At 37.4% G+C, this 24339-nt stretch overlaps 1 protein-coding gene and 1 pseudogene across 3 annotated transcripts in view; one reads left to right on the top strand and one right to left on the bottom strand.

The window, feature by feature from the left end:
* The window catches only part of PIK3C2A (phosphatidylinositol-4-phosphate 3-kinase catalytic subunit type 2 alpha), a 103607-nt gene that overhangs the window by 37499 nt on the left and 41769 nt on the right, over positions 1-24339 (top strand). For all 3 annotated transcript variants that reach the window (XM_024731560.1, XM_024731561.1, XM_024731559.1), the window contains exons 3-8: positions 9840-9943; positions 15603-15760; positions 17230-17350; positions 18004-18115; positions 19267-19346; positions 19477-19540. In XM_024731560.1, coding sequence (XP_024587328.1) covers positions 9840-9943; positions 15603-15760; positions 17230-17350; positions 18004-18115; positions 19267-19346; positions 19477-19540 — 639 coding nt within the window. The remainder of the gene's footprint in view (positions 1-9839; positions 9944-15602; positions 15761-17229; positions 17351-18003; positions 18116-19266; positions 19347-19476; positions 19541-24339) is intronic.
* On the bottom strand, positions 8675-9397 carry LOC112390591 (phosphatidylethanolamine-binding protein 1-like; annotated as a pseudogene).

The raw sequence follows: 24339 nt of genomic DNA, 5'->3' as shown, positions 1-24339 counted from the left end.
TTCTGTTTTGTTATATTTATTCATTTGTATTGCTTCTTAGGTTTCACATATAAATGAAATCATACGGTATTTCTCTGTCTGACTTATTTCAGTTAGTATAATAACCTCTAGGTCCATCCATGTTGTCCCAAATGGTGAGATTTCTTTTCTTTTTTTAATGGTTGAGTAATATTCCATTGTATGTATATACCACATCTTCTTTATCCATTCATCTGTCAGTAGACACTTAGGTTGCTTCCATATCTTGGCTGTTGTAAATAATGCTGCAGTGAACATAGCGGTGCATGTATCTTGTCAAATTACTGTTTCTGTTTTCTTCAGAGAAATACCCAAAAGTGGAATTGCTGGATCATATGGTAGTTCTATTTTTAATTTTTTGCGGAAAAAAAATACTGTTTTCCATAGTGGTTGTATCAATTTACATCCTGCCAGCAGTGCACTAGGGTACCCTTTTCTCCACATCCTCACCAGCACTTGTTATTTGTTGTCTCTTTGACAATAGCCATTCTGACAGGTGTGAGGTGATACTTCATTGTGGTTTTGATTTGCATTTTCCTGCTGATTAGTGATGTTAAGCATCTTTTCATGTGTCTGTTGGCTACTATACCTTCTTTTGAAAAATGCCATTTTTTAAATCAAATTGTTTTTTTGATATTGAGTTGTATGAGTCCTTTGTATATTTTGAATATTAACCCCTTATCAGCTGTATCCTTTACAAATATCTTCTCCCGTTCAGTAGACCACCTGTTCATGCATTTCCCTGATTAGTGATGTTAAGCATCTTTTCATGTGTCTGTTGGCCACTATACCTTCTTTTGAAAAATGCCATTTTTTAAATCAAATTGTTTTTTTGATATTGAGTTGTATGAGTTCTTTGTATATTTTGAATATTAACCCCTTATCAGCTGTATACTTTACAAATATCTTCTCCCGTTCAGTAGACCACCTGTTCATTTTGTTGATGTTTGCTTTGCTGTCCAAAAGCTTTTTAGTTTGGTGTAGTACCATTTATTTATTTTTGCTTTTGTTTCCCTTGCCTAAGGAGACATATTCAAAAAAATATTGCTAAGATTGATGTCAAAGAGCATACTGCCTGATTTCCAGAAGTTTTATGGTTTCAGGTCTTACATTTAAGTCTTTAATTTATTTTGAATTTAATTGTGTATATGGTGAGAGAAAGTCCAGTTTGATCCTTTTTCATGTAGCTGTCCAGTTTTCCCAGCACCATTTCTTGAAGAGGCTATCCTTTTCCCCATTATATATTCTTGCCTCCTTTGTCATAGGTTAATTCACCATGTAAGTGTGGGTTTATTTCTGGGCTGTCTGTTCTGGTCCATTAATTGATGTTTCTGGTTTTGTGCTGGTACCATACTGTTTTGATTACTGTAGCTTTGTAGGGTAGTTTGAAATCAGGGAGCATGATACCTCCAGTTTTGTTGTTCTTTCTCAGGATTGTTTTGACTATTGGGGGGGTCTTTTGTGTTTCCACACACATTTTAGAATTGTTTGTTCTAGTTCTGTAAAGAATGCCTTTGGTTTTTTGTTTTTTTTTTGACTGCGCTGCACAGCATGCGGGATCTTAGTTCCCTGAGCAGGGATCGAATCTGTGCCACCTGCAGTGGAAGCTCAGAGTCTTAACCACTGGACTGCCAGGGAAGTCCTGCCATTGGTATTTTGTTAAGGATTGTATTGAATCTGTAGATTGCTTTGGGTATTATGACCATTTTAACAATATTAATTCTTCCAATCCATGAATACAGTATATATTTCCACTTGTGTCATCTTCACTTTCTTTCATTGGTATCTTATAGTTTCCCGAGTATAGGTCTTTTACCTGTATTGGTTAGGTTTATTCCTAGGTATTTTATTATAATATTTTTGACACAACTGTAAATGGGATTGTTTTCTTAATTTCTCCTTCTGCCAGTTCTTGTTAGTGTATAGAAATACAACAGATTTCTATATATCAATTTTGTATCCTACTGAATTCATTTATTAGGTCTAACAGTTTTTTGGTGGCATCTTTAGGATTTTCTCTGTATCATATGTCATATGCAGTGACAATTTTACTTCTTCCTTTCCAATTTGGATTCCTCTTCTTTTTCTTGTCTGATTGCTCTGGCTAGGACTTCCAGTTACCTTTTTTTTTTTTTTAAATAGTGAAGTTATGGTTATTCTTTGTATGCACTTGCCCACCTCAGATTTATTTGCCTCTTCTTTCTGGTTTGGAGGGAAGAGATATTCCTTCTCTTCTCCCAAACTTAACTCTTTCACCTCTTTTCTTGTTCCTGTCTCCCCAAAGTATTTTTTACGATTATTCTTCAAAGTGGAATTTGTACTTACTGCTTTTCCAGTCCCTCAACATCCTCTCTTGTTCCTACCATATTGCAGAAACTTGTTTCTGGTAGTATGAATACTAATTGCCAATCTAGTGACCATACTCACTGTCCATCCTTATTGCTTCATTTGCAACAATTGACCACGTTCCTTTCTTGAAACTTCTCTTGTATTGCCGTAGTTAAATCTACTTCCTAGTTTTCCTCCTGTAATCTTTGAATTGTTTTCCTTGTCTAGTTTCTAAATATAGGCACTCCCCCAAGGTTTTGTTTTTGGTTGTTTTTAATATATCAGTTCTCTCTCGGTCAGTGCTTTATTCTTGAGGCTCTGAGATAGAGTTTGAAAGCTACTGATCTAGACTCCTTGGCTGTCTATGGTTGAGATGCAGTGATGATTAATTTTATGTGTCAGTTTGACTGGGCTATGGGGTGCTCTGACATTGGTCAAACATTATTCTGGGTATGTCTGTAATGATGCTTCTGGATGAAATTAATATTTGAATTTGTAGACTGAGTAAAGGCAGATTGCTCTCCCTAAAGTGGTGGGCCTCACCCTAACAGTTGAAGGCTTGAATAGAACAAAAGGGCTTGACCCTACCACCAAAAAAGGGGAATTCCTTCAACTTGACTGCCTTTGAGTTGGAACATTGGGGTTTTTTCCCTGACTTTGGACTCAAACTGAAACATTGGCTTTTCCTGGGTCTTAAGCCTGCCATACTCAGACTTAGAACTATAACATCAGCTCTCTTGGGTCTCCAGTTTGCAGACTGCAGGTCTTGAGACTTGGCATCCTTTATAATCACATGAGCCAATTTCTTATAATAAATCTCTCTCTCTCCATTCATATGTGTATAAAGAGATGTCCCAGCTTGATGTCCAGTAGGTGCAGTGCCTTAGGTATTCCTCAGCCTCCTGAAGAGACTTTCCTTTTGATGGAACTTAGACCCAAAATCCGTTTGGTTGGGATATTGCTCTGTCAGTGATCCTGATAGATGCTGACAACAATTAGCAGAGAGAAATTTCCCTGTAGAAAAGTGCAGAAATTGGATGATTCCCAGTTCTTTGTCTTTAGCTCTGGAATAGAATTTTGTAATAGAGTATTTCTAGATGATGACCAAACATCTCCATGGATTTCCAAACCCAAAATATTTACTAGAGAACTCAGTATCTTCCCCCACAAACCTCTTTGTTTCATATATTGGATAACGACATTAGTGATTTTTTTCTTATTATCATTTGCTTCTTTCATTCATTGAAAAATATTTGAGGGGACTTCCCTGGTGGTCCAGTGGGTAAGATTCTGCACTTTCAATGCATGGGGCCCTGGTTGGGGAACTAGATCCTGAATACATGCCGCAACTAAGAGTTTGTATGCCGCAACTAAGAAGTCCGCATGCCACAACTAAGAAGCCCACATGCTGCAACTAAAAGATCCCGTGTGCTATAATGAGGATCCTGCATGCCGCAACTAAGACCCGGCAAAGCCGGGTCTTAAATAAATATTAAATAAATGTTTAAATATTAAAAAAAAAAGAAAGGCTCTTATTAAAAAAAATTTTTTTTTAATTTGAGGACAAAATGTGTGGGCTACAAATATTAACCATTCACAGACCTCATCCTTAAAGAACTCGGGTTAGAAGGGGGAGACAAAATGTATGTGCATATAACTGCAGTATGTAGTAGAAAGCCGGGAGTGCTGCATAAAAGTTTGTGCAAGATCAGTGGAGGAAAGAGATGATTTGATGCTTAAGTTGTTTGGAGTTTGAGGAAGGGATCAGGAGCAAGAGTTGAGGGAATAGGTGTGAAATTTTTTAAAAAATGGTTTTTGGTTCCAGAAAGAGTGGAAAAAAACAAAAAAAATGCTAATGTTAATGTAAAGATGAAATCACTGGCAGCCCAGCTGTTTTTTACTTTGTGAGCAGAACATTTGTGTTAATTTTCCAGATTCTATTATTACCTTGATGTATGACTAGATAATTAGTTATTATAATCTATTTCTGTCACCATCAATTGAAACTTACAACTTGCTTGAAAGGAAGGACCTAATACATGAAAGGCACTGTAAAAAATACTTTTTTTGATTTAAAAAAAGCATCTAGAAATGCCACTAAGGAGATTCAAAATCTATTAATAAGTGGAACATGAAAAACAGAGTTAAAGAAGGAAAGATGGTTACTAGGTCAACAAAAATACGAATTTTTTATAGCATTGCTCCTGCAAAGGTCACAATGCTGTTTTTCTCTCGTGTTTTAAAGGTTTTTTTTTCAGGAGACTTTGTTGTGAGGTACTAGAATGGCATAGTGAATAAGTTAGGTTGCCTGGGTTGAAATCCTAACTCTGATTATATTAGTCATGTGACCTCATGTGCCTCATTAACTTCTCTGTGCCTCATTTTTTAATCTGTAAAATGGGGATAATAGTAATGTTACCCACCTACTAGAGCTTTGTGAGAAATAATATATACATACATATATATATATACACACACACACACATACATGACTAAATTTATTACAGCAGAACCTTACATGTAAGAAATGCTCAGTAATTGCTAGATATATTTTTGTGTGGTAAAATACATATAACAAAATTACCAGATTTACCATTTTAAGGTATACAGTTCAGTGGTATTAAATATATTCACATTGTTGTGCAACCATCACCACCAACCATCCCCATAACTTTTCATCTTGTAAAACTGAATCTCTATACCTATTAAGTAGTAACTCTCCATTCTCCCCTCCCCCTGGCCCCTGGCAACCACCATTGTACTTTCTGTCTTTATGATTTTGAATACTCTTAAGTACCTCATATAAGTGGAATCATATAATATTTGTCATTTTGTGAGTCTTATACACTTATCATAATGTCCTCAAGGTTCATCCATATTGTAGCATATTGTAAAATTTTCTTTATTTTTAAGGCTGAATAATATTCCACTGTATACCTCAGTTTGCTTGCTTTTCCATTCATCTGTTGGTTTATACTTGGATTGCTTCCATGTTTTAGCTATTGTGAATAATGCTGCTATGAACATGGGTATAAAAGTATCTCTTTGATACCTGCTTTCAATTCTTTTGGGTATAGACCCAGAAGTAGAATTGCTGGGTCATATGGTAATTCTATTTTTAATTGTTTGAGAAACCACCACATCGTTTTACACAGTGGCTACACCATTTTACATTACTACCAACAGTGCCCAAGGGTTCCCGTGTCTTCACATCCTTGCCAACATTTGTTGTTTTCTGGGTTTTTTTGGTTTGTTTGTTTTTGTGGTACGCGGGCCTCTCACCATTGTGGCCTCTCTCGCCGCGGAGCACAGGCTCCGGACGCGCAGGCTCAGCGGCCCTGGCCCACAGGCCCAGCCGCTCCGGGGCACGAACCCGCGTCCCCTGCATCGGCAGGCGGACTCCCAACCACTGCGCCACCAGGGAAGCCCTGTTTTTTGTTTTTAATAGTAGCTATCCTAGTGAGTGTGAGGTGGTATCTCACTGTAATTTAGATATTATTTTTAATAATAATAATAATTAGAAAAAGACTTATTTTATAGAATCAGATATTAATTATGAAAATTACTGCTGTTCTTTTTAGGAGACAGTTGAAGGAACTACATAGTGCCTTATATTTTTTCATTGTTTTATGACTACTTTGGCAAATTCATTGGTTCTATGGAAGTAAATTTTAACTTGTTTTTAGAGGGAGCAGAACATTTAACAAATTGAACCAATGGTTGGGTTCCTTATGAACTGGATATAAAGTTTTACAAAAATATGAAATTCAGTTAAATTTGATTCTTGTCTTCAAGGAGCTTTCACATTAGGACAAATATAAAACAGGATGTAATGATACTGGTGTTTGTTTCAGACTAAGTACTTAGAAATGCTAGGAGGGAAGAAATGTTTCATACTGAATATTCATAAAAAACATTGTAGATGAAGTGGCATTCCATTGGGCCTTAAAAAATTAATAGATCTTTGACTTGTGTTGTGAGGGAAGGTTAGGAGGAAGACATTGAAGACAAAGATTCAGAGGCAAGATAGTTCAGTTTGTGTTTCATAGGAACAGGATATGATTCAAACTAACTTGGACATAATATTCACTTGGGAAGTTCTGGGAAATAGTATTGGATTAGATTGTGGCAGACTTGGAGTGGCAAACCAGAGGATTTCTTTAGAAATATAAAAATCCATTTTTCAGGTAGTATGGTCTATTTGCTACAATACTTGTTTCTGTAACACAGATTAACTTCTGTAATTGGTAAATATGGAATTGATGTCAGTATAATGGGGAGGTAGCATTTGTTCAGAAATAATCTTTCCCAGCATATTAACATTTCAAAGCAATCTAGAACAAACTCTCATAATTAAAGGGAATATCTTAGTAATACAGGAAAATATTAGGAAAACACTGAAAGTCCTGCAGAAGTGAAAATGGTGGCTACAAGAACAGTTCCACATTCCACAGGGTTAAGCATTCTGATGAAACAGTAAGTGCAGACAGAGAAGACATTTCTGTTTGCATTAAGAACTTTGGTGAAGAAGTCTACATCCTGGGGTATATTTTTAACTTCATTGAAATTGGTCTTCACTAGAAGCAAATGCCCTTCAGAATCCATATAACAAATTAGGAAGCAGGAGCTCCAGGGTTTAAGGAGGCTTCAGAGGATCAAAGACCATAATTCAAGGTGCAAATTCAAGTGGAGATTTAACTGCACTAGTGTTTCTGTAAAGACTTCTTATTGTTTTAGTTAGGGCTTTGATTACACTTTTTTTTTTTTTTTGTGGTACGCGGGCCTCTCACTGTTGTGGCCTCTCCCGTTGCGGAGCACAGGCTACGGACGCGCAGGCTCAGCGGCCATGGCTCACGGGCCTAGCCGCTCTGCGGCATGTGGGATCTTCCTGGACCGGGGCACGAACCCATGCCCCCTGCATCAGCAGGTGGACTCTCAACCACTGCACCACCAGGGAAGCCCGATTACACTGATTTTTGAGTAGTCTGCCTTAACTCTGTTTTTCCCATGAGCTCTGTTATTTGTAGTAGCGATTTTTCTAGAACTCAGGGCTGGTCACTTCCCCATGTACATATCACATTCTAGCAGAAGGGGCTCTGCCACATTATAAAAGCAGTAAATTAATAAAGGAATTGCTGTCCTGAATTTTCAGTTTAATTTTCTGACAAAATCTTCTTGTTTGTCATGGTTATGGAAATCCATTACAACTCTTGAAATTTATACACTATGTTCTCATTCACTCAAGTTTTAATTGAGAAGGTTCCCATTTTAATTTTAAAGGAAATTTACATTTGAAATTTGTGCTAAATCAAGTATTTTTACGTAGTAAGTCGAAACACCTCTAAATGGACTCTGCTGCTTGGCTGTACTTGGGTAGTGAATTTATCTTCCTAAATGTTGCACACAAATTTTGATCAGACATAAACTTAACTTTTGAAGGACTGTCAGGGTGTTTGTACAAGTTTATTAACGTAGAAAATGCCCACTAACTCCTAAAACTCATTCTCTTATATAAAGAACCAGATGCTTTCTTGGAATTTGAGACCTAAGTTGAATACATAGAATTCCTGGTTTATTAGAGGAGTCCCAAATGGGCTTGATATCTTCATTTTCTTAAAACAGAGCCTAGTCCTTTAATTTCATTCAGCTGTTAACTTTCTGAAGTGTTCATTTCTGGAAGATTTTGAATGGAAATGTCTTTAGCGTTCCATTCTTATTGACTGATACAAAGTACAGCCTATTTCTACTTTTTTTTCCATCTACACATGTTTTTATTTTTATTCAACTATAAGCAAATAGCAGAATTAACACAACATTCAGCAACTCCAGACCAGCTTTTCTTACACCGACGAGTGATCAGTTTAACACGTACAGACTTTCGGATTTCTGATGACCTCTCACTCAGCCCCGCAGCTCATCTAGATGGCCAAGCTTTAACAGCAAAGTGACTCTCTCCCTATTGCTTTTTCCAGTATTGCTCTTTAAAGGAGCCAGAGCGGGACACTGACAGCCAATAACCAGCCTGAGATGTATCACGTTGGGGGCTAGTGGACATGCCGGCCCCTGCTTGTCTTAGTGAGAGACAGGGCCCTGAAAACAAATGCCAGAAGATGCCGTCACACACAGCCCTGGGCTCGGGCTCACAAAGGCAGAGGCAATCAATCTTTTCGTTTTTTCAACCTCCCTTAAAGATTCTTTGATGCTCTGTTCTAATACTGCAGACCTGGTCTTTTTACCAGAATTTTTTTCCTCTTTAACGTCTGGGTTGTTATATTAACATTTGGATGACCCCATCCTAGTACCAAAGTATCCCCCACCAAAATGGAGTTCAAATTTGATCAAAACATGAACCCGCTAGAATTATAGAGGACAGGCAGAAGGAAAAGACACCCTAAACCTAAATCTTACTGCTCAGGCCTCAGGCAGGGGGAAGAGAAGAAATCTACATGCATCACTAAACTGAAACACTGCTTGGGAACTCTGGGACGATGTCCATCTCCTGGCTTTCCTCTGCTTCCCAGACAGCTGCTCGTAGAGTTTGGGCACATAGTCATCCCATTTGGCCTGGTAACACGTGCCGGCTCATAACTTTTTGCAGAAATTTGCCACCTTGAATCTGCCGCCGTGGTCTCCAGATTGGTTGCTGAGAATGGGCTCATCACACTTCAGTGGGCTGTCCTGCTCGTAAACCAGCCAGATGTAGTGGTGAAGGCCTGTGCCCTTGGGAGGCCCAGAGCCCACATAATCGGAAAGGATTGTGCCACTGCTGATGTCGTTGCCCTTCATGTTGACCACTAGGAAATTCCCTGTATTTGGGGTCCTTCCTGCTGGGAGCATCCGGGTCTGTCAAGACCAAAGTATACAGTTTACCTGGATGAAGGCCATCCCATGCAATGCTGGTGGGCCAGTTCTTCACCTGGGTGGGTGTCAGCGCTTTACCCAGCTCGTCAACCTCTGCCCCGCCGTATTTGACCTGCAGTGGCTGCTGCGGCCTCTCATCCACTTCCTGCAGGCTCAAAGGCCCAGACTGCTTGTTGAGGTCCACGGGCATCACGGAGCCAAGAGGGGCGGACAGCAGGGAAAGCAGCGGGAGGACTCGGCGCAGGGTAGTAGTCCAGACTCCCAGCCCTATTTCTACTTCTAAGCAAGTAAAACCAATGAACTTTAAAATAAGGCTTGGGACTTCCCTGGTGGTCCAGTGGTTAAAGATTGCGCTTCCAATGCAGGGGGCGCAGGGTAATCCCTGGTCAGGGAACTAAGATCCCACATGACATGCGGCCTGGCCAAAATTTAAAAAAAAAAAAAAAAAAGGCTTAGTTGGCATTACTTTTACAAAGATAGAAATCCATACTTTAAAACTTTGTTACTGATATGATTTATTTTACCTCCATATTTTTGTACATGTTTTCATAAAAATGTGTTTGTGCTATATTGCTATTTAGCGTTTTGGGGATCTTTTACTTTTAAAATAAAAACACTCTTTTTCATTACAGAAAGGCCCAAATGGGACCAGTACTTTGCCAGCTGAAAGTTCTCTTCTACAAGAAATTGAAGTACAGAATGAGGAAGTGGCAGCTTTTTGTCAATCCATTACAAAGTAAGGAATTTTTCTTTATAAAGATTATTTTTTATTAAGTAAATTTTAAAAATTTATCTTAACCAGCTTAGTGCTACTAATTCTAAAATTTTTTAAGTTTTAACTATTTTCTCCCTGTGGCTAAAATGTCAAAACAATCAGTTAATTGGTACATTAACACAAACTACAGTTGAACCTGTTAGCGTTCTGAGTATTTAGAAGGAAAAATTGAGGTCAGACAGTAGATTTCTGATACTCTATTACCGAGGGAGAATATGGCTTAAACATAGAAGTTTCATTAGAATTAGAAAATGCCTTTTTTTTTTTTTTTTTTTTTGCAGTACGCAGGCCTCTCACTGTTGTGGCCTCTCCCATTGCGGGGCACAGGCTCCAGACGCATAGGCTTAGCGGCCATGGCTCACGGGCCTAGCCGCTCTGCAGCATGTGGAATCTTCCCTGACCAGGGCATGAACCTGTGTCCCCTGCATTGGCAGGTGGACTCTCAACCACTGCGCCACCAGAGAAGCCCAGAAAATGCCTTTTTTTTTTTTTTCGGCTGTGCTGGATCTTCATTGCTGCACACGTTGAGGTGCGTGGGCTTCTCACTGCAGTGGCTTCTCTTATTGCGGCGCATGGGTTCTAGGCGCACAGGCTCAGTAGTTGTGGCGCGTGGGCCCTACAGCGCACAGGCTTCAGTAGTTGTGGGGTGCGGGCTTAGTTGCTCCATGGCATGTGAGATCTTCCCGGACCAGGGATCAAACCTGTATCCCCTGCGTTGGCAGGTGGATTCTTAACCACTGGACCACCAGGGAAGTCCCTGCCTTTTTTTCCTTTATAGGGAGACTTAGTTTTGCCATAAACTTTCTAGCATTCAAAATATTGTCCTACTTAGAATTAAGAGATGATATAACAAGCAAGATTAGAGGAGCAAATATATTTTCTGAAGGTTAGAAAAATGCATTTCTAAAATGTTCTTTTAATCCTAAATGTGTCCAGTGTTCTTAATACATGAAGAAACTGAGACTCAGAGAAGCTACCTATCACAGTTTACTCAGCTAGTCTGTAACAGAGCCAGGTCTCCATTACCTCTGGTTTGGTGTGTTTTCTTTCCATCATTTCACTGTGTTAGTGAGGACTTCTGTTATGACTGCAAGAAACCCATCTTAAACTAGCATAAATCAAGGAAGGTTATGTATTGGTTCACAAACCCGTATAGCAGAAAGAGGGAGGATGGGGCAGAGCTCAGTGACCGCAAGATCCAGGAATTCACACACTAATTGATCCCTACTCCCTTTGGACTCTTCTTCCTCCCTTTTCTCCCTGGGCGCTTTCACCATGCATGTTGGCTTCTACTAGAGATGGAGTTTTGAAGGCAGGGAATATAGCCACTGATAGCTTAGACTTTGATATTCTAATGATCTTGTTAACAGAAAGGGAAGAGTCCTTTCAGTCAGCACCAGATAGAAAAATCCCACGGAAGGAGGGAGTGGAACAACAAACATTGTGGCCAACTGGATGAGATCTGTTATCAAAAGGAGGAAAAGTAGGGACTTCCTTGGTGGTACAGTGGTTAAGAATCCGCCTGCCAATGTAGGGAACACAGGTTCCATCCCTAGTCCGGGAAGATCCCACATGCCACGGAGCAACTAATCTGTGAGCCACAACTAGTGAGCCTGCATGCCACAACTACTGAAGTTCACACAACTAGAGCCCGTGCTCCGCAACAAGAGAAGCCACCGCAACGAAGAGTAGCCCCCGCTCACGGCAACTAGAGAGAGCCCGTGCACAGCAACAAAGACGCAACGCAGCCAAAAACAAACAAATAAATTTATTTTTTAAAAAAAGAAGGAAAAGTAGATCACTACTGGGAGATTTATTCTGAATCCAGTATTTTCCCCAGTGTGGTTTAAGCAAAGCAGAGTTTGGGGTTCCCAGATCATTTTCGAGTATATTCATCATTTTTATGATATGGGACTTATTATATTTAACTAGATTTTCTAGACTATTGGTAACATTTCATTAAAATTCTATCTTCCTGTGTGTCACCTTTTAACCAGCATTCCTTTTCTTCAGGATACCTTAGGGAAAAAAAAGAAGAAAAATATCAGTAGAGTCACTTTTTCTTTCCTGAAAAGGTTACTTTTTTTTTTTTTTTTTTTTGCGGTACGCAGTCCTCTCACTGCTGTGGCCTCTCCGTTGCGGAGCACAGGCTCCGGACGTGCAGGCTCAGCGGCCATGGCTCACGGGCCCAGCCACTCCATGGCATGTGGGATCTTCCCGGACCGGGGCACGAACCCGCGTCCCCTGCATTGGCAGGCGGACTCTTAACCGCTGCGCCACCAGGGAAGCCCAAAGGTTACTCTTAACTGTGTTTTTAAAACTCATATTTTTCAGTAGACGTTTAAAATAGAAGAGACATTTAGGTGACTGAGAATGCAAATTGCATGTATTAGAAATTACCTGTGCCTTTATTCCATTATACCATTATGTATGTGTGGTTAACAGTTTGGAAATAATCTTTTATCTTAATGGTTTGGTATTAATCTGATATGTGTTTTATCTTAATGGTTTGGTATTAATCTGATATGTGTTCATCGAGTTTTTAAAATTTTCTTTCCAAACAAGCCTTGTCTATTTAGACTATGTTGAGTGACTATTGCATTTAAGCTTTGCATGTTGAGAAATTAGGCTCTCTGTGATCTGCCTTTTTTTCTGCATTTGAATCTTAGTGTTATTTACACAAACTCTGCCACTAAGCTAAAATGATCATTTTTATTTATGTGTGCACACGCGCGTGCGCACACACACACACAAATGGCTTATGTAATATTAAAACCTCAGATGAACTAGAGACAATGAATTCTTTTTGTAATTTATTTCTGTTAGAGTGGGATTGCAACAAATGTTTCAGAGAAGTAAGAGGGAGAGGTGTTTTTGAAGCCATGTTCTAGAAAATTCTTTCATTCCCCTCTGACCTTGGACATTGGAGTCAGGAGAAGTCTTGATGTCTTGAAGAAATTAATGTCACTTTCTATTTTTTCCAGTACGCAGATTTTAAAAACAAGTATTTATACTCTTAGTAAATGCCTCATTTTTTGAAATCTCCTAAAATGATTAATTTCATTATTTTAATTCAGCTATGACATTAGTGTAAGATTGTCAGGATGATATTTGTTTACAGTTAAGCCTACTTCTAGGCCTTTTTTTTTTTGCTTCTGTGAAATCAGGGAGTTGGACTAGTGATCTCAAGGGTCACTTTCAGTTTAAAGTTCTGTAAAATACTTTGAATCGGGGCATTTAATTATTACTGCATTTTTCTTGTTTTTATTTCTTTTTTTTCTTTCCTTTCACACTCATCATAATTGACAAAACTTGCTGTATCTACTAGTTACATAGGTCCAGAGAAAGTTCTCAGAGGAATGTTAGATACCAGTGGAAATTTTTGCTGCTTTATTTGTGGTCTCCTAGGGTAAGATGAAAAACTACACTTTACACTTGTCATTCTGAATAGCCTTTAATTTCCTTTCCTCATATATGGTTCCAATCTAATATTTATATTCTACAAAAATGTCTTGATCCCAAGGATTCCCTGTAGGTTTTCACCTCTGCATTTAGTTAATTTTATTCTAAATGACGCTGACTCAAGTTTCTTATAAAGTAGTGTCAATTCAATTAAAAACCCTCATTTTTAAAAATTATTTTAAATTTATTTTTGGCTGCGTTTGGTCTTTGTTGCTGTGTGTGGGGTTTCTCTAGTTGTGGTGAGCAGGGGCTGCGCTTTGTTGCAGCGCGCAGTCTTCTCATTGCCGTGGCTTCTCTTGTTGCGGAGCATGGGCTCTAGGTGCACGGGCTTCAGTAGTTGTGTGGCACGCAGGCTCAGTAGCTGTGGCTCGCGGGGCTCTAGAGCACAGGCTCAGTAGTTGTGGCGCACGGGCTTAGTTGCTCCGTGGCATGTGGGATCTTCCTGGGCCAGGGCTCGAACCCACATCCCCTGCATTGGCTGGTGGATTCTTAACCACTGTGCCACCAGGGAAGCCCAAAACCCTCATTTTTATATGTAACTTTTTATCACTAGAATTTTTATCCAGTAAATTCTTGTTTTCTGAACTGTCATCAGGAATTTCTGATTTTCCTTTTGTCATCCTTAAGGATTTCTGAAAATTGAAGGCTTCCTTGGATATAGATAAAGTTCTTTACCGTTTTATATATTAGTTAGCTACGTGATTTGCTGTGAGTATCTTATTTCATATGGTATTTCTTGTTTCATAGGAAACAAGAATACCAAGTATGTGAGAAACAATAAAAAATCTTAGGCTGGGTCCTGTGAAGGTCTTGTCATTGTGTTACAGAGGGGTAAGCTTGGCAGCAATCAAATACTTGAAGGTAATGTGTCCATATCTAAAGGTGCATTTCCAACATCAATTTAAGTTTATTACTTTATATTACCTTTTTTTCAATTACATTTCTTTTTAATATTGGATCCTTTGTGGCACTTAAGATCACAGTGCAGAAACCAGATTTATTCATTTATTTGACGAGATGCTTATAACGCTTACCATGTACTAGACACTGTTCTGAGTGTCCTTATAAACTTAATTCACATAATTCTCACAACAACCCCATGAAGTTAGTAGTAGTATTATCCCCATTTTATAGAAGAGGAAACTGAAGCAACAAGGAGATTCAATAACTTGCCTAAGATTACACAGCTAGTAAGTAGTACAAACAGGATTTAAACTTGGGAAGTCTGACTCTAGCGGTAGTGCACAAATAGTTACACTTGCTGCCTGCCTCTCCAGAACCTTTCTTATTGTCAACTCAAACTATTTTATTCTGTTCCTATAACTTGATTATTTTAATCTCTACAGAAGCGAATAGATAAAACTTCCAGCATTCATTCCGTTTATAGCCCTGTGAAAAGCAGATGGGAGAAGTGGAATTTGTCTTCCAACTTCCAGAAGAAAGTCAGTTAAAGGAAGCCCACAGGCTTAAAGAAGGCATCAAATCCTCCTTTGTCTTCAGATAATAGGAGTGCTATCTGGAGATGAGCCATACACCTGGCTTATATATTTAAATTTAAACTATTTTGCTACTATGAATACCAGGAACGCTTCACAGGCAATTTTTTTGCCATTCCCTAAGTCTTAGAAATCACTTTGAGGGAATAAAGGCCTCATAGCACTGTAAAAACCCATTGTCTATGTTTTTCTATCATGCTAACAACCAAAAACAGTGTGTAGGAAAAAGGATGTCAGAAAAAAAGATTTTAAAAAGACAACAAACTTCATCCCTCTGGCAATTACAATTTAGGTCTATCACCTGTATTGTCAGTGGTTCATTAAAAATGTACATTTTGTGAAATTATACTGTTTAGCCAAAAATCTGAAGCAGAGAACCTCATTTAATGCTGTGTATCCAGTGTGTGTTTTGTTGATGTTGATAGTGTTACCAAAGCTGTCCTGGCAGTACTTAATCTCTTTCCTTGGATTCTGTTTTTTAAAAGCCAAATGCCGGTGTTTTGATGTTTTGACAGGGCGTTCATTCATTGCATTTCTCCTGAGCTGCTCTAGAATTGGACAGTAACACAGAATTGAATGGCTATAAGCATGCAAAGCCTTGTTCAGAGGTCTCAAATGCAGCTTTCAAAAAAAGAATTTAATTTCTTGTTTTTTGTGAATAGATTGAAGACCAGCTTTCCATATACCAATCACTGCACAAATCCAGGCTATTTGTTAAGTCCAGTCACAGTGCAAAGAAACACATGTGGAGAAAATGCTAGCGTGAAGGTCTCCATTGAAATTGAAGGATTTCAGCTACCAGTTACCTTTACATGCGATGGTAAGTTCATAGTTCCCCAACGATCTGGTTTTGCTCTGATTAGGGAGAAAATGTTTAAAATGTTAATGTTATCATTCTTTTAATAAACTGACTCAGTTATCATTAGGTATCCTTTAAAAATCTCTGTGTGTGGGGGGGGGTAAAATACTTAACATGCATTAGTTATCCTTTTCTAGAAATTGGCGTTCATATGGATAGTTTTGTGGTTTGGGTTAGAGAAAAAACAGTTTACTTTTATAACTACATATTTCTCTGAAAGATGCTGAGTAATTTGGTTAATCAGTGGCTCTTGGCCAAAGCCCAAAAGCATTAGCTAGCAAGGCTAATTATAGTCCTATTCTTTATATTCTAAAGGAAGACTTATTCTTTTTAAACATACCTTAAATTTTGGTTTGGGGAATCATATGCAGTAAGAATTAATACTAAAATTGAAGGAAAGTAAGGTCAATAAGCTTCTTGATTGAGATAAGCATGGATAAGCATTGATAGCAAATGTTTTGATTTGTATCAAATTTTGACTTGATATATCAAGATCTGATTCATTTAAAAATATATCAAATGCCTATTGTTTGGTGCTTCATAAATGCACATTTATAGTGTACATCTCTTTTAAGAAATGTAACCATTTTATAGTAGAAGTGCTTTGTGTGTTTAAATAATAACTGTTATGATACATATAAATGTGTTCAGAAATGTAGCTGTTGTATTAGATAGAGGTTTTATGGCCTTTTCTGCCAAGCTGTTAGTTTTCATGAATTCTGAATGTAGTCACTGTCTTCTAAGTTGAACATAAAAGCTCTAAGTATAGAAATAGGTTACTTTAATTTTTAATGGTTTGTAATCTTAGTATCCAGCTATTGTGAAGAATGATAATTGAATAATACTTCCTACTTTCTATATTTTTATTCTTCATTGGATAATTTACCAGGCAAATGTCAAATGTTTAAAATGGTGATTCTTTTTCCTTATGATTTGGTTTAAATAATTGTTTGCTAGACACTGCTAAATGTCATCCTTTTTGGAGGAGTCTGTAAAACAGAGGTGGCTTTCTTAGCTTAGATCTGCCCTGTCTAATACGATAACCACTAGCTACATGTGGCTATTGATTACTTGAACTATGGCTAATATAGATTGAGATGTGCTATAAGTGTAAAATACACACTGGATTTCAAAGACTTACTTTGAAAAGAGAATGTAAGATATCCCATTAGTAATTTTGAAATAGCAATTATATGTTGAAATGATATTTTGGATATATTAGGTTAAATAAAATATAATATTGAAATTAGATTCATCTGTTTCTTTTTACTTTCTTCAACATGGCTACTAGAAAATTCTAAATTATATATGTGACCTGCATTATAGTTCTCTTATATAGTGCTGTTTTAGATTGTAAGACATACAGTCTGAATAGGTATATACTTAGAGTTGAATGTATACAATGAAAATGATGACTAACTCTTTTACAGTGAGTTCTACTGTAGAAATCATAATAATGCAAGCCCTTTGCTGGGTACATGATGACTTGAATCAAGTAGATGTTGGCAGCTATGTTCTTAAAGTTTGTGGTCAAGAGGAAGTGCTACAGAAGTAAGTATTCATTTAATTATTGAGCAACATTTTTGGAAATCTCATTTTAATGGATTAAATTAGAAAAATTTCAAGTTAAATTTATAATCTAAAACCACATTGTGTCCTAGTGAATTGGTTTATTGGATCAGTTAGCTTATATTAAGATATACGTTGTCCAAGACATCGTGTCTAAGACAGTAGAGGATCTTGCCCTTAAGAAGCTGATAGTCTTAGATGGGAAGAATGGTGGGCAATTGGTTGACAAGTGAATTTAAAGTTGTTTTTCTTTCTGCAGAGAGGCAATAGTTACCTCATTAGGGACTCCATTTTCCCTTTGTAGCATGCAGTATTACTTTATACACAGTGTTTAGCTGTGATTTCCTTTTAGTTGCCTGAAATAATCATTATATGAATCTTTTTCTGAACCTACTAGAAATGCTCTGTCCCTGTTTTTTTTCCTCGTTTGTCTTCATCTTCTTTCTTCTTTGCTTTAACTCTTCTCATGTAGAATTATTTCTCTATTTAAATGCTCACACTTGGTTAAAAAAAGTCTCTGTATTTTACCATTCGCTTCAATTCCTGATGCAGATACAATTTACATTTTACTCTCACCTGTATAATTTCTAGTTTGAGGAGAATAACATTGATGAATAATTGATATATTTTAACAGTAATCATTGTCTTGGAAGTCATGAACATATTCAAAACTGTCGAAAATGGGACACAGAGATTAAACTACAACTTTTGACCTTCAGCGCAATGTGCCAAAATCTGGCCCGAACAGTAAGTGTGTACCCTATAACTGAATTGCATTTGGTTGAATCTAAATAATTTTAGATTAATTTAGATATTATTAAATATTAATTTTAGATTAATATTAGTTTAGATTAATATATAATTCTAAATAATTGCTAATCAGCCAATTTGCAATGTGTACGTGCTCTGAGAGTTTTGGGTTTGACTGGGAGTGAGGCAAGCTTTATCCCCTACAGGATAAAGCAGATGTGGGGAGAGTTTTAGCAGACCGGGGGGAGACTTTCAATCATGGAGGTTTAGGTAGCATACTACTCAGAGTTGGAGGCATGTTTGAAAATCAAAGTGGAAGAATTATAAAAGTTTGGCTTGTAATAGTTTTACACAAGTTACACAATGAAAACATCAGGGTCAGTCAAGGGGAAATGAGGAAGAAGAAAGATTTTGAATGCTAAATATGGTTTTGGGGAGAAAAAGATCCACATTGACCTTTGCACCAAACTGAGAAAAATACATTATTTTTCACAAAATGAAAACTAATTCTCTGTTTTAAAACTATAGTACTTTCTTTTGAGGTTAAAGCAAAATAGAATGCAAGAAATTAGACCATTTTATTACTGTATAAACACTTGATGACTTTTAACCTCTAAAGAGAATCATTCATTTGGTAGAATTTTAGGAGGAAAAATATCAATCATTTCTACTTTCTCTTTTCTTTATTTTCCTAGGTTTTGCTCCTATGGTAGGTAGAATTTATTTCACTTGGGTGGAAACTATTTCACAAAACTCAGTACATTTTAGCAATCATTAGTAACTTCTCTTTTCAGTTTCTTAAGGCATGATGTTTTTGAGTATTTTGAATAATAAGGGTTATGGTTGAAGAGACCAGTGCCTTATTTATTGAAGGTAAGGTAGAAGGAAATTTGATTATCATTATAAAAAATGCAGAAATTCAGATGATCTCTTCTCATCTGGTTCCCACCCCACCTTCATTTGGCTGTCAGCCATCTTTAAAAGTGCTTTTAGCTCTCCATTCTCTCTCTATAGCAGAGGCCTCGGTTCTCAAAAGTCACTTTCATTTCAAGAATTTATCATACGCTTAACCTTATTTAATTTGGCAATAGAAAGACCAAAGAATGGATTTCATTATTTGGTAAACATTTGTCTGTATGTTTATTTAGGCAGAAGATGATGAAACACCTGTGGATTTAAACAAACACCTGCATCAAATAGAAAAACCTTATAAAGAAGTCATGACAAGGTGTGGCATCTAAAACATTAATTTCAGGTTTTCAAACATTACTTTTGGATGTGAATGCACTTATTTTGGTGAATAAAGCAATCATTTTTGCATATGGTATCTTTCAGCCACAATAACTTCTTTATTTCAGACATCCTGTTGAAGAACTTTTAGATTCTTATCACAACCAAGTGGAACTGGCTCTTCAAATTGAAGTAAGTCTTAATTCACATTTTGGCTTGATGATTTAAAGATTCTTTTCTCTGTACACTCTTAAATACTAATGTTGGAATTAGATTAAATATTTTAGAAGGACTATTTAAACTATATTCTTGAAGTTGATAACTTGTTTTCTGACCCAACATATTAACAAAAATTCTCAGTAGTGCTTGAGTTACCTGAGCTTTATTACTAAGAGGAACCTTCACTTCAATTCAAAAAGCATTTATTGAATACTTGCTATATGCTAGATGCTGGAGTTATGAAAATGAATGACCTAATCCCCACCTACCAGGAACTTAAAACTAGCGATGAAAGATTTAAACAGAATTTCAACATAGTAAATGTAGAATAGAGGTGTGTGTTGGCGTCCTTTGAGAGATTGATGAGGGGCACTTCTCCCAACTTGAAGGTTCAAGGAAGGCCTCTAAGAAGAGATGCTGCCGGAGCCAAGTCTTAAACAGTATGAGTTAGCTAGAAGATAGTTGGGAAGGGCATGTGAACAAAAATACATAGGTGCGATACATATGTGGAAGTGTAAGCACTTCTCTAATACAAAGTGTGAAGTGAAGGTTGAAAGATGAAATTGGAAATAGCCAGATATCAATTACCACCATATAATTCACGTGAAGGAGTTTTACTTTATTCTCCAGATCGGGGGCCATATCCAGTCCACTTCCCATTCTTGTAAAGAAAAATTTGGGGGACACAGCCACATCCATTTGTTTACATATTTTCTATGACTGCATTTGTGCTCTAATACTAAAGTTGAATATTTGGGACAGAGACCATATGTCCTGCAAAGCCTGAACTATTTACTATTTTCATTTTACAGGAAAAGTTTGTTGACCCCTCCTGTAGCCATTCAAGGTGTTTTAAGCAGAGGGTAGGAAGTGGAGTGCGGTGGGGTGGGTGACTTGTTTAGTCTTGAGCTCTGAAGTAACTCTGGCCAAATTGTGGAAGTTAAATTTAGGCTTGGCAGGATTGGTTTCAGGGAGACTACTTAGGAAAGTTTTTGATAGTAGTCCAGGTAAAAGACAGTGAGTGTGGTACAGGTAAAGAGGAGGGACTGATATTGTTAACAATATTTAGTAGATAAAATTGGTTAGATTTTGATAGGTAATGAGATGTAAGAGAAGAAGAAATAGTGTAGGATGACCTCCAGATTTCTAGCTACTGTTATACTTTTTATCAATATATAATTATGTTGATTTATCCAACAAATATTACTGAGTATCTCCTCTCTCAAGGCACTGTTGTAGGTGCTGAGGATGTGGCAAGGGACAAAAGAAACTAATCCTTGCCCTTTAGAGAATTTACATTCTAGTTAGAGGAAACAGAGAGTAAAATAAACTAGCAAGGTATATGTTATATCAGGTGGTAAGTGCTATTAGAGAAACATAGAGGAGGGTAATGTTGCAATTTCAAATAAGGTAATCAGAGAAGGCCTCATTGAGAAAGTGAACTTGAGTAAAGAACTGGAGAAGGAGAGGAAGAAGCTACCTGGTTATCTGGGGGAGAAGTGTGCCTGGTATGTATAAGGTCTGCTAGGCTAGAATAGAGTGAGGAAGGGGGCAATAGTGGAAACAAATGAATGAGGAAGATTTTTTTTTAGTCATAGGAGAGAGAATGATGACTTGGACCAGAAGTGATGAGACGGGGTTGAATTCTGTGATAATTTTGAAGTTAATGCTAGGAGGATTTACCAATAGATTGGATGTGGAGCATGAGAGAGAGAGAGAAGCATAATTCCAAGGTTTTCTACCTGAGCATTTGGAAATTTGGAGTTGCTTTTAGTGAGATGTAAAAAACTGAGAGAAGAACAGGTTTGTGGGGAAGATCTGAACTCAGTTTTGGACATTACGTTTGAGATGACTATTATTCATCCAAGTAGTGATATTGAGTAGGCAGTTGGATATGAGTCTGGAATTTAATGGAGGAGATCCAGGCTGGAGATAATAAACTGGGGAATCATCAGAATATAAATATTTTGCAGCCATAAAACTGGATGAGATCACCAAGAAAACCACTGCAGGTAGAGAAAAAAAAAAAAAAAGTTCAAGGATGGAGCCATGGGTATACTCCCATCTTATAATAAAACAAAAAATCCACATCCCCCTGCAGCAATCACCCTACTTCTCTGTTCTCCTTATAGCAAAACTTGAAAGTTAAATCTGTTTTTTCTGCTTACACTTCCTCTCTTCTCATTCTCTTATGAACCCACTCCAGCCAGGCTTTCATTCTCAACGGTTCTCTGAAACTGCACTTAAGATCATCAAGGACTTCAGTGATCAGGATTCCAGTAATAAGTTCTTAGTCTTTCTTTTTCTCAACTTTTCTATCGTGTTTGATAGAGTTGATCGTTTCTTCCTTCTTGAAACACTCACATGGCTTCTGGGATACCACATTCTTGGTTCTCCTACTTCCAGTGTCTGCTCTGTGTTCACTCTTACTTGTGGCTTCAGAGCTCCTTATGATCTCCTTATCTTCCTGACCTCTATAACATTAGAATGCCCAGGGTGCTCAGTTCTAGGACCTCTTTTCTTCTCTCTGTATTCACATCGTAGGTGATCTCGTTTAATCTCATGTCCTTAAATACCCTACATATGTTGATCATCACTTCAGATTCAAATGTCTATTACTTGATATTTTTATATGAATGTCTGACATCTCAAATTTAAGATATATGAAACTGAATTTTTATGCTATCCTTCATATCTATTCATCAGTCTTCCCCTTCTTAATAAATGGCAACTCTGTCCTTCCATTTGCTCAGGCCAAAACCTTGTAGTCATATTTTATTTCTCAAGAAAAAGATATTTCACATCCCATATGCAGTCTCATTCCTGTCAGCTCTGCCTCGAAAATACATTCAGAATGTGACCACCCTTCATCACTACCAAAACTATACTCCTAGTCAGCTATAGTAGTTAACAGCAGTTCCTTACTGGTCTTCCAGCTTCTACCTGTCCTTCTATAGCCTGTCTTCAATAGGCAACCAAAATTATCTTTTAAAAATAAACCACTAAATGCAATGTGGTATCCTGGATTGTATCTTAGAAGAGGAAAAATACATTAGTGGAAAAACTGGTGAAATCTGAAGAAAGCCTGCAGTTTAGGTAATAGTAATTGAATGAGTGTTAATGTCTTAGTTTTGACAAATTTAACATGGTTATGTAAGAAGTTACTTAACCCATTTTCCTTTAATGTTGAATGAGAACTCTCTTTACTATTCTTGCAACTTTTCTGTAAATCTAAAATTGTTCCAAAATAAAAAAATTATTTAAAAAAATGAATATAATCACAGAAAGCAAATGTAAAATAAGAGAAAACCAAAGCCAAAAGTTGGTTCTTTGAAAAGTTTAATAAAATTTGTAAACCCTTAAAAATATTAAATCATGCCACTCTTTTGTTCAAAATACTGTTTACCATCTCAGTCAGTAAAATTCAAATCCCTAATTGTTGCTTCAAGGCCCTACACATTCTGACCCACTACCTCTCTGATCTGGCTTCCTACCCCTTTCTTCCTTTGTTCTAGCTGATCTGCAGGTATGCTCCCCAGCTGGGACCCTTGTGCTTATCCCTTCTTTTAATGCTCTTTCCCCAGATACTTGCATGACTTACCCTTTCAGTTTATTAATGTCTGTGCTCAAATGTTGTCTAATCAGAGAGCTCTTCACTGACCATCTTATCAGAAATAATAGTGACTCTGTATAGCTTTATTGAGGTATAATTTATATACTATAAAATTTACCCATTGGATGTGTACAGTTCAATGATTCTTTTAGCAAATGCATAGAGTTGTATAATTGTCACTACAGTCCACTTTTAGGATATTTTCATCACTCCCAAAAGTTTCCGTGTACTACTTTCCAGTCATTCCCCATTCCCATCCTCAGCCCCAAACCACTACTGATCTGGTTCCCGTCTCAGTAGATTTGCCTTTAATGGAGATTTCCTGTAAATGGAATGATACCTTATGTAATCTTTTACATGTGATTTCTTTTACATACCATACTGTTCTTAAGCTCTGTCCATGTAGTATGTATCCACAATTTTTTTTTATTGCTGAATACTTCCATTGTATGGATATACCACATTTTATTTATCCAGTTACCCAATAACTGACATTTTGAATGTTTGTAGTTTTTAATTATTATGAATAATGCTGCTATAAACATTCATGTATAAGTCTTTGTGTGGATGTATGTCTTGATTTCTCTTAGGTAGGTTTATGGGAGAGGTCAGGAAGTTGCAAAGTTTTGATCCCTCCTGGTCTTAGTTTTCTAGGGATAAGATGTTAATTTATTTCACTAAAATGAAGTTAGGGTGGTAAGTAGGGGTTTTGAGGCAAGGAATAATGGTTGGCTTCATCTTCTAAGGGGAATGGGAAAGAGAGCTGACCAGGGCTTGTAAAAGGAATGTTAAATGGCATGCAGATGCCTGCTGAAATTGGAGACTGTTGGATCTTTATGGTTGTGAGATTTTCTTTAGAAGAACTAGCTGCCTGGTAGAAGAAGCAGAGAAGTCTCTGAGCTCAGAGAACAGGTTTGGTCAGAATGAGGGTGTGAGGGCTGGAAGCAAAGGAGATTATGATCAGAATATGGTATTGTGGTTAAGATTCTGATAGGGTACAATTATGGGGTTGAAGATGCTGTGAATTTTCAACATTGACATGTTTTTTTGGCTGTGTTGGGTCTTCGTTGCTGCGTGTGGGCCCTCTATAGTTGCGGTGAGCGGGGGGCCACTCTTCGTTGCCGTGCACGGGTCTCTCACAGCGGTGGCCTCACCTCTT

This window comes from Neophocaena asiaeorientalis, unplaced genomic scaffold (genome assembly GCF_003031525.2).
Source record: "Neophocaena asiaeorientalis asiaeorientalis breed wild unplaced genomic scaffold, Neophocaena_asiaeorientalis_V1.1 scaffold571, whole genome shotgun sequence".
Taxonomy (NCBI): Eukaryota; Metazoa; Chordata; class Mammalia; order Artiodactyla; family Phocoenidae; genus Neophocaena; species Neophocaena asiaeorientalis.
Note: the sequence above shows the minus strand (reverse complement) of the source record. Positions and strands in the feature narration are given on the sequence as shown.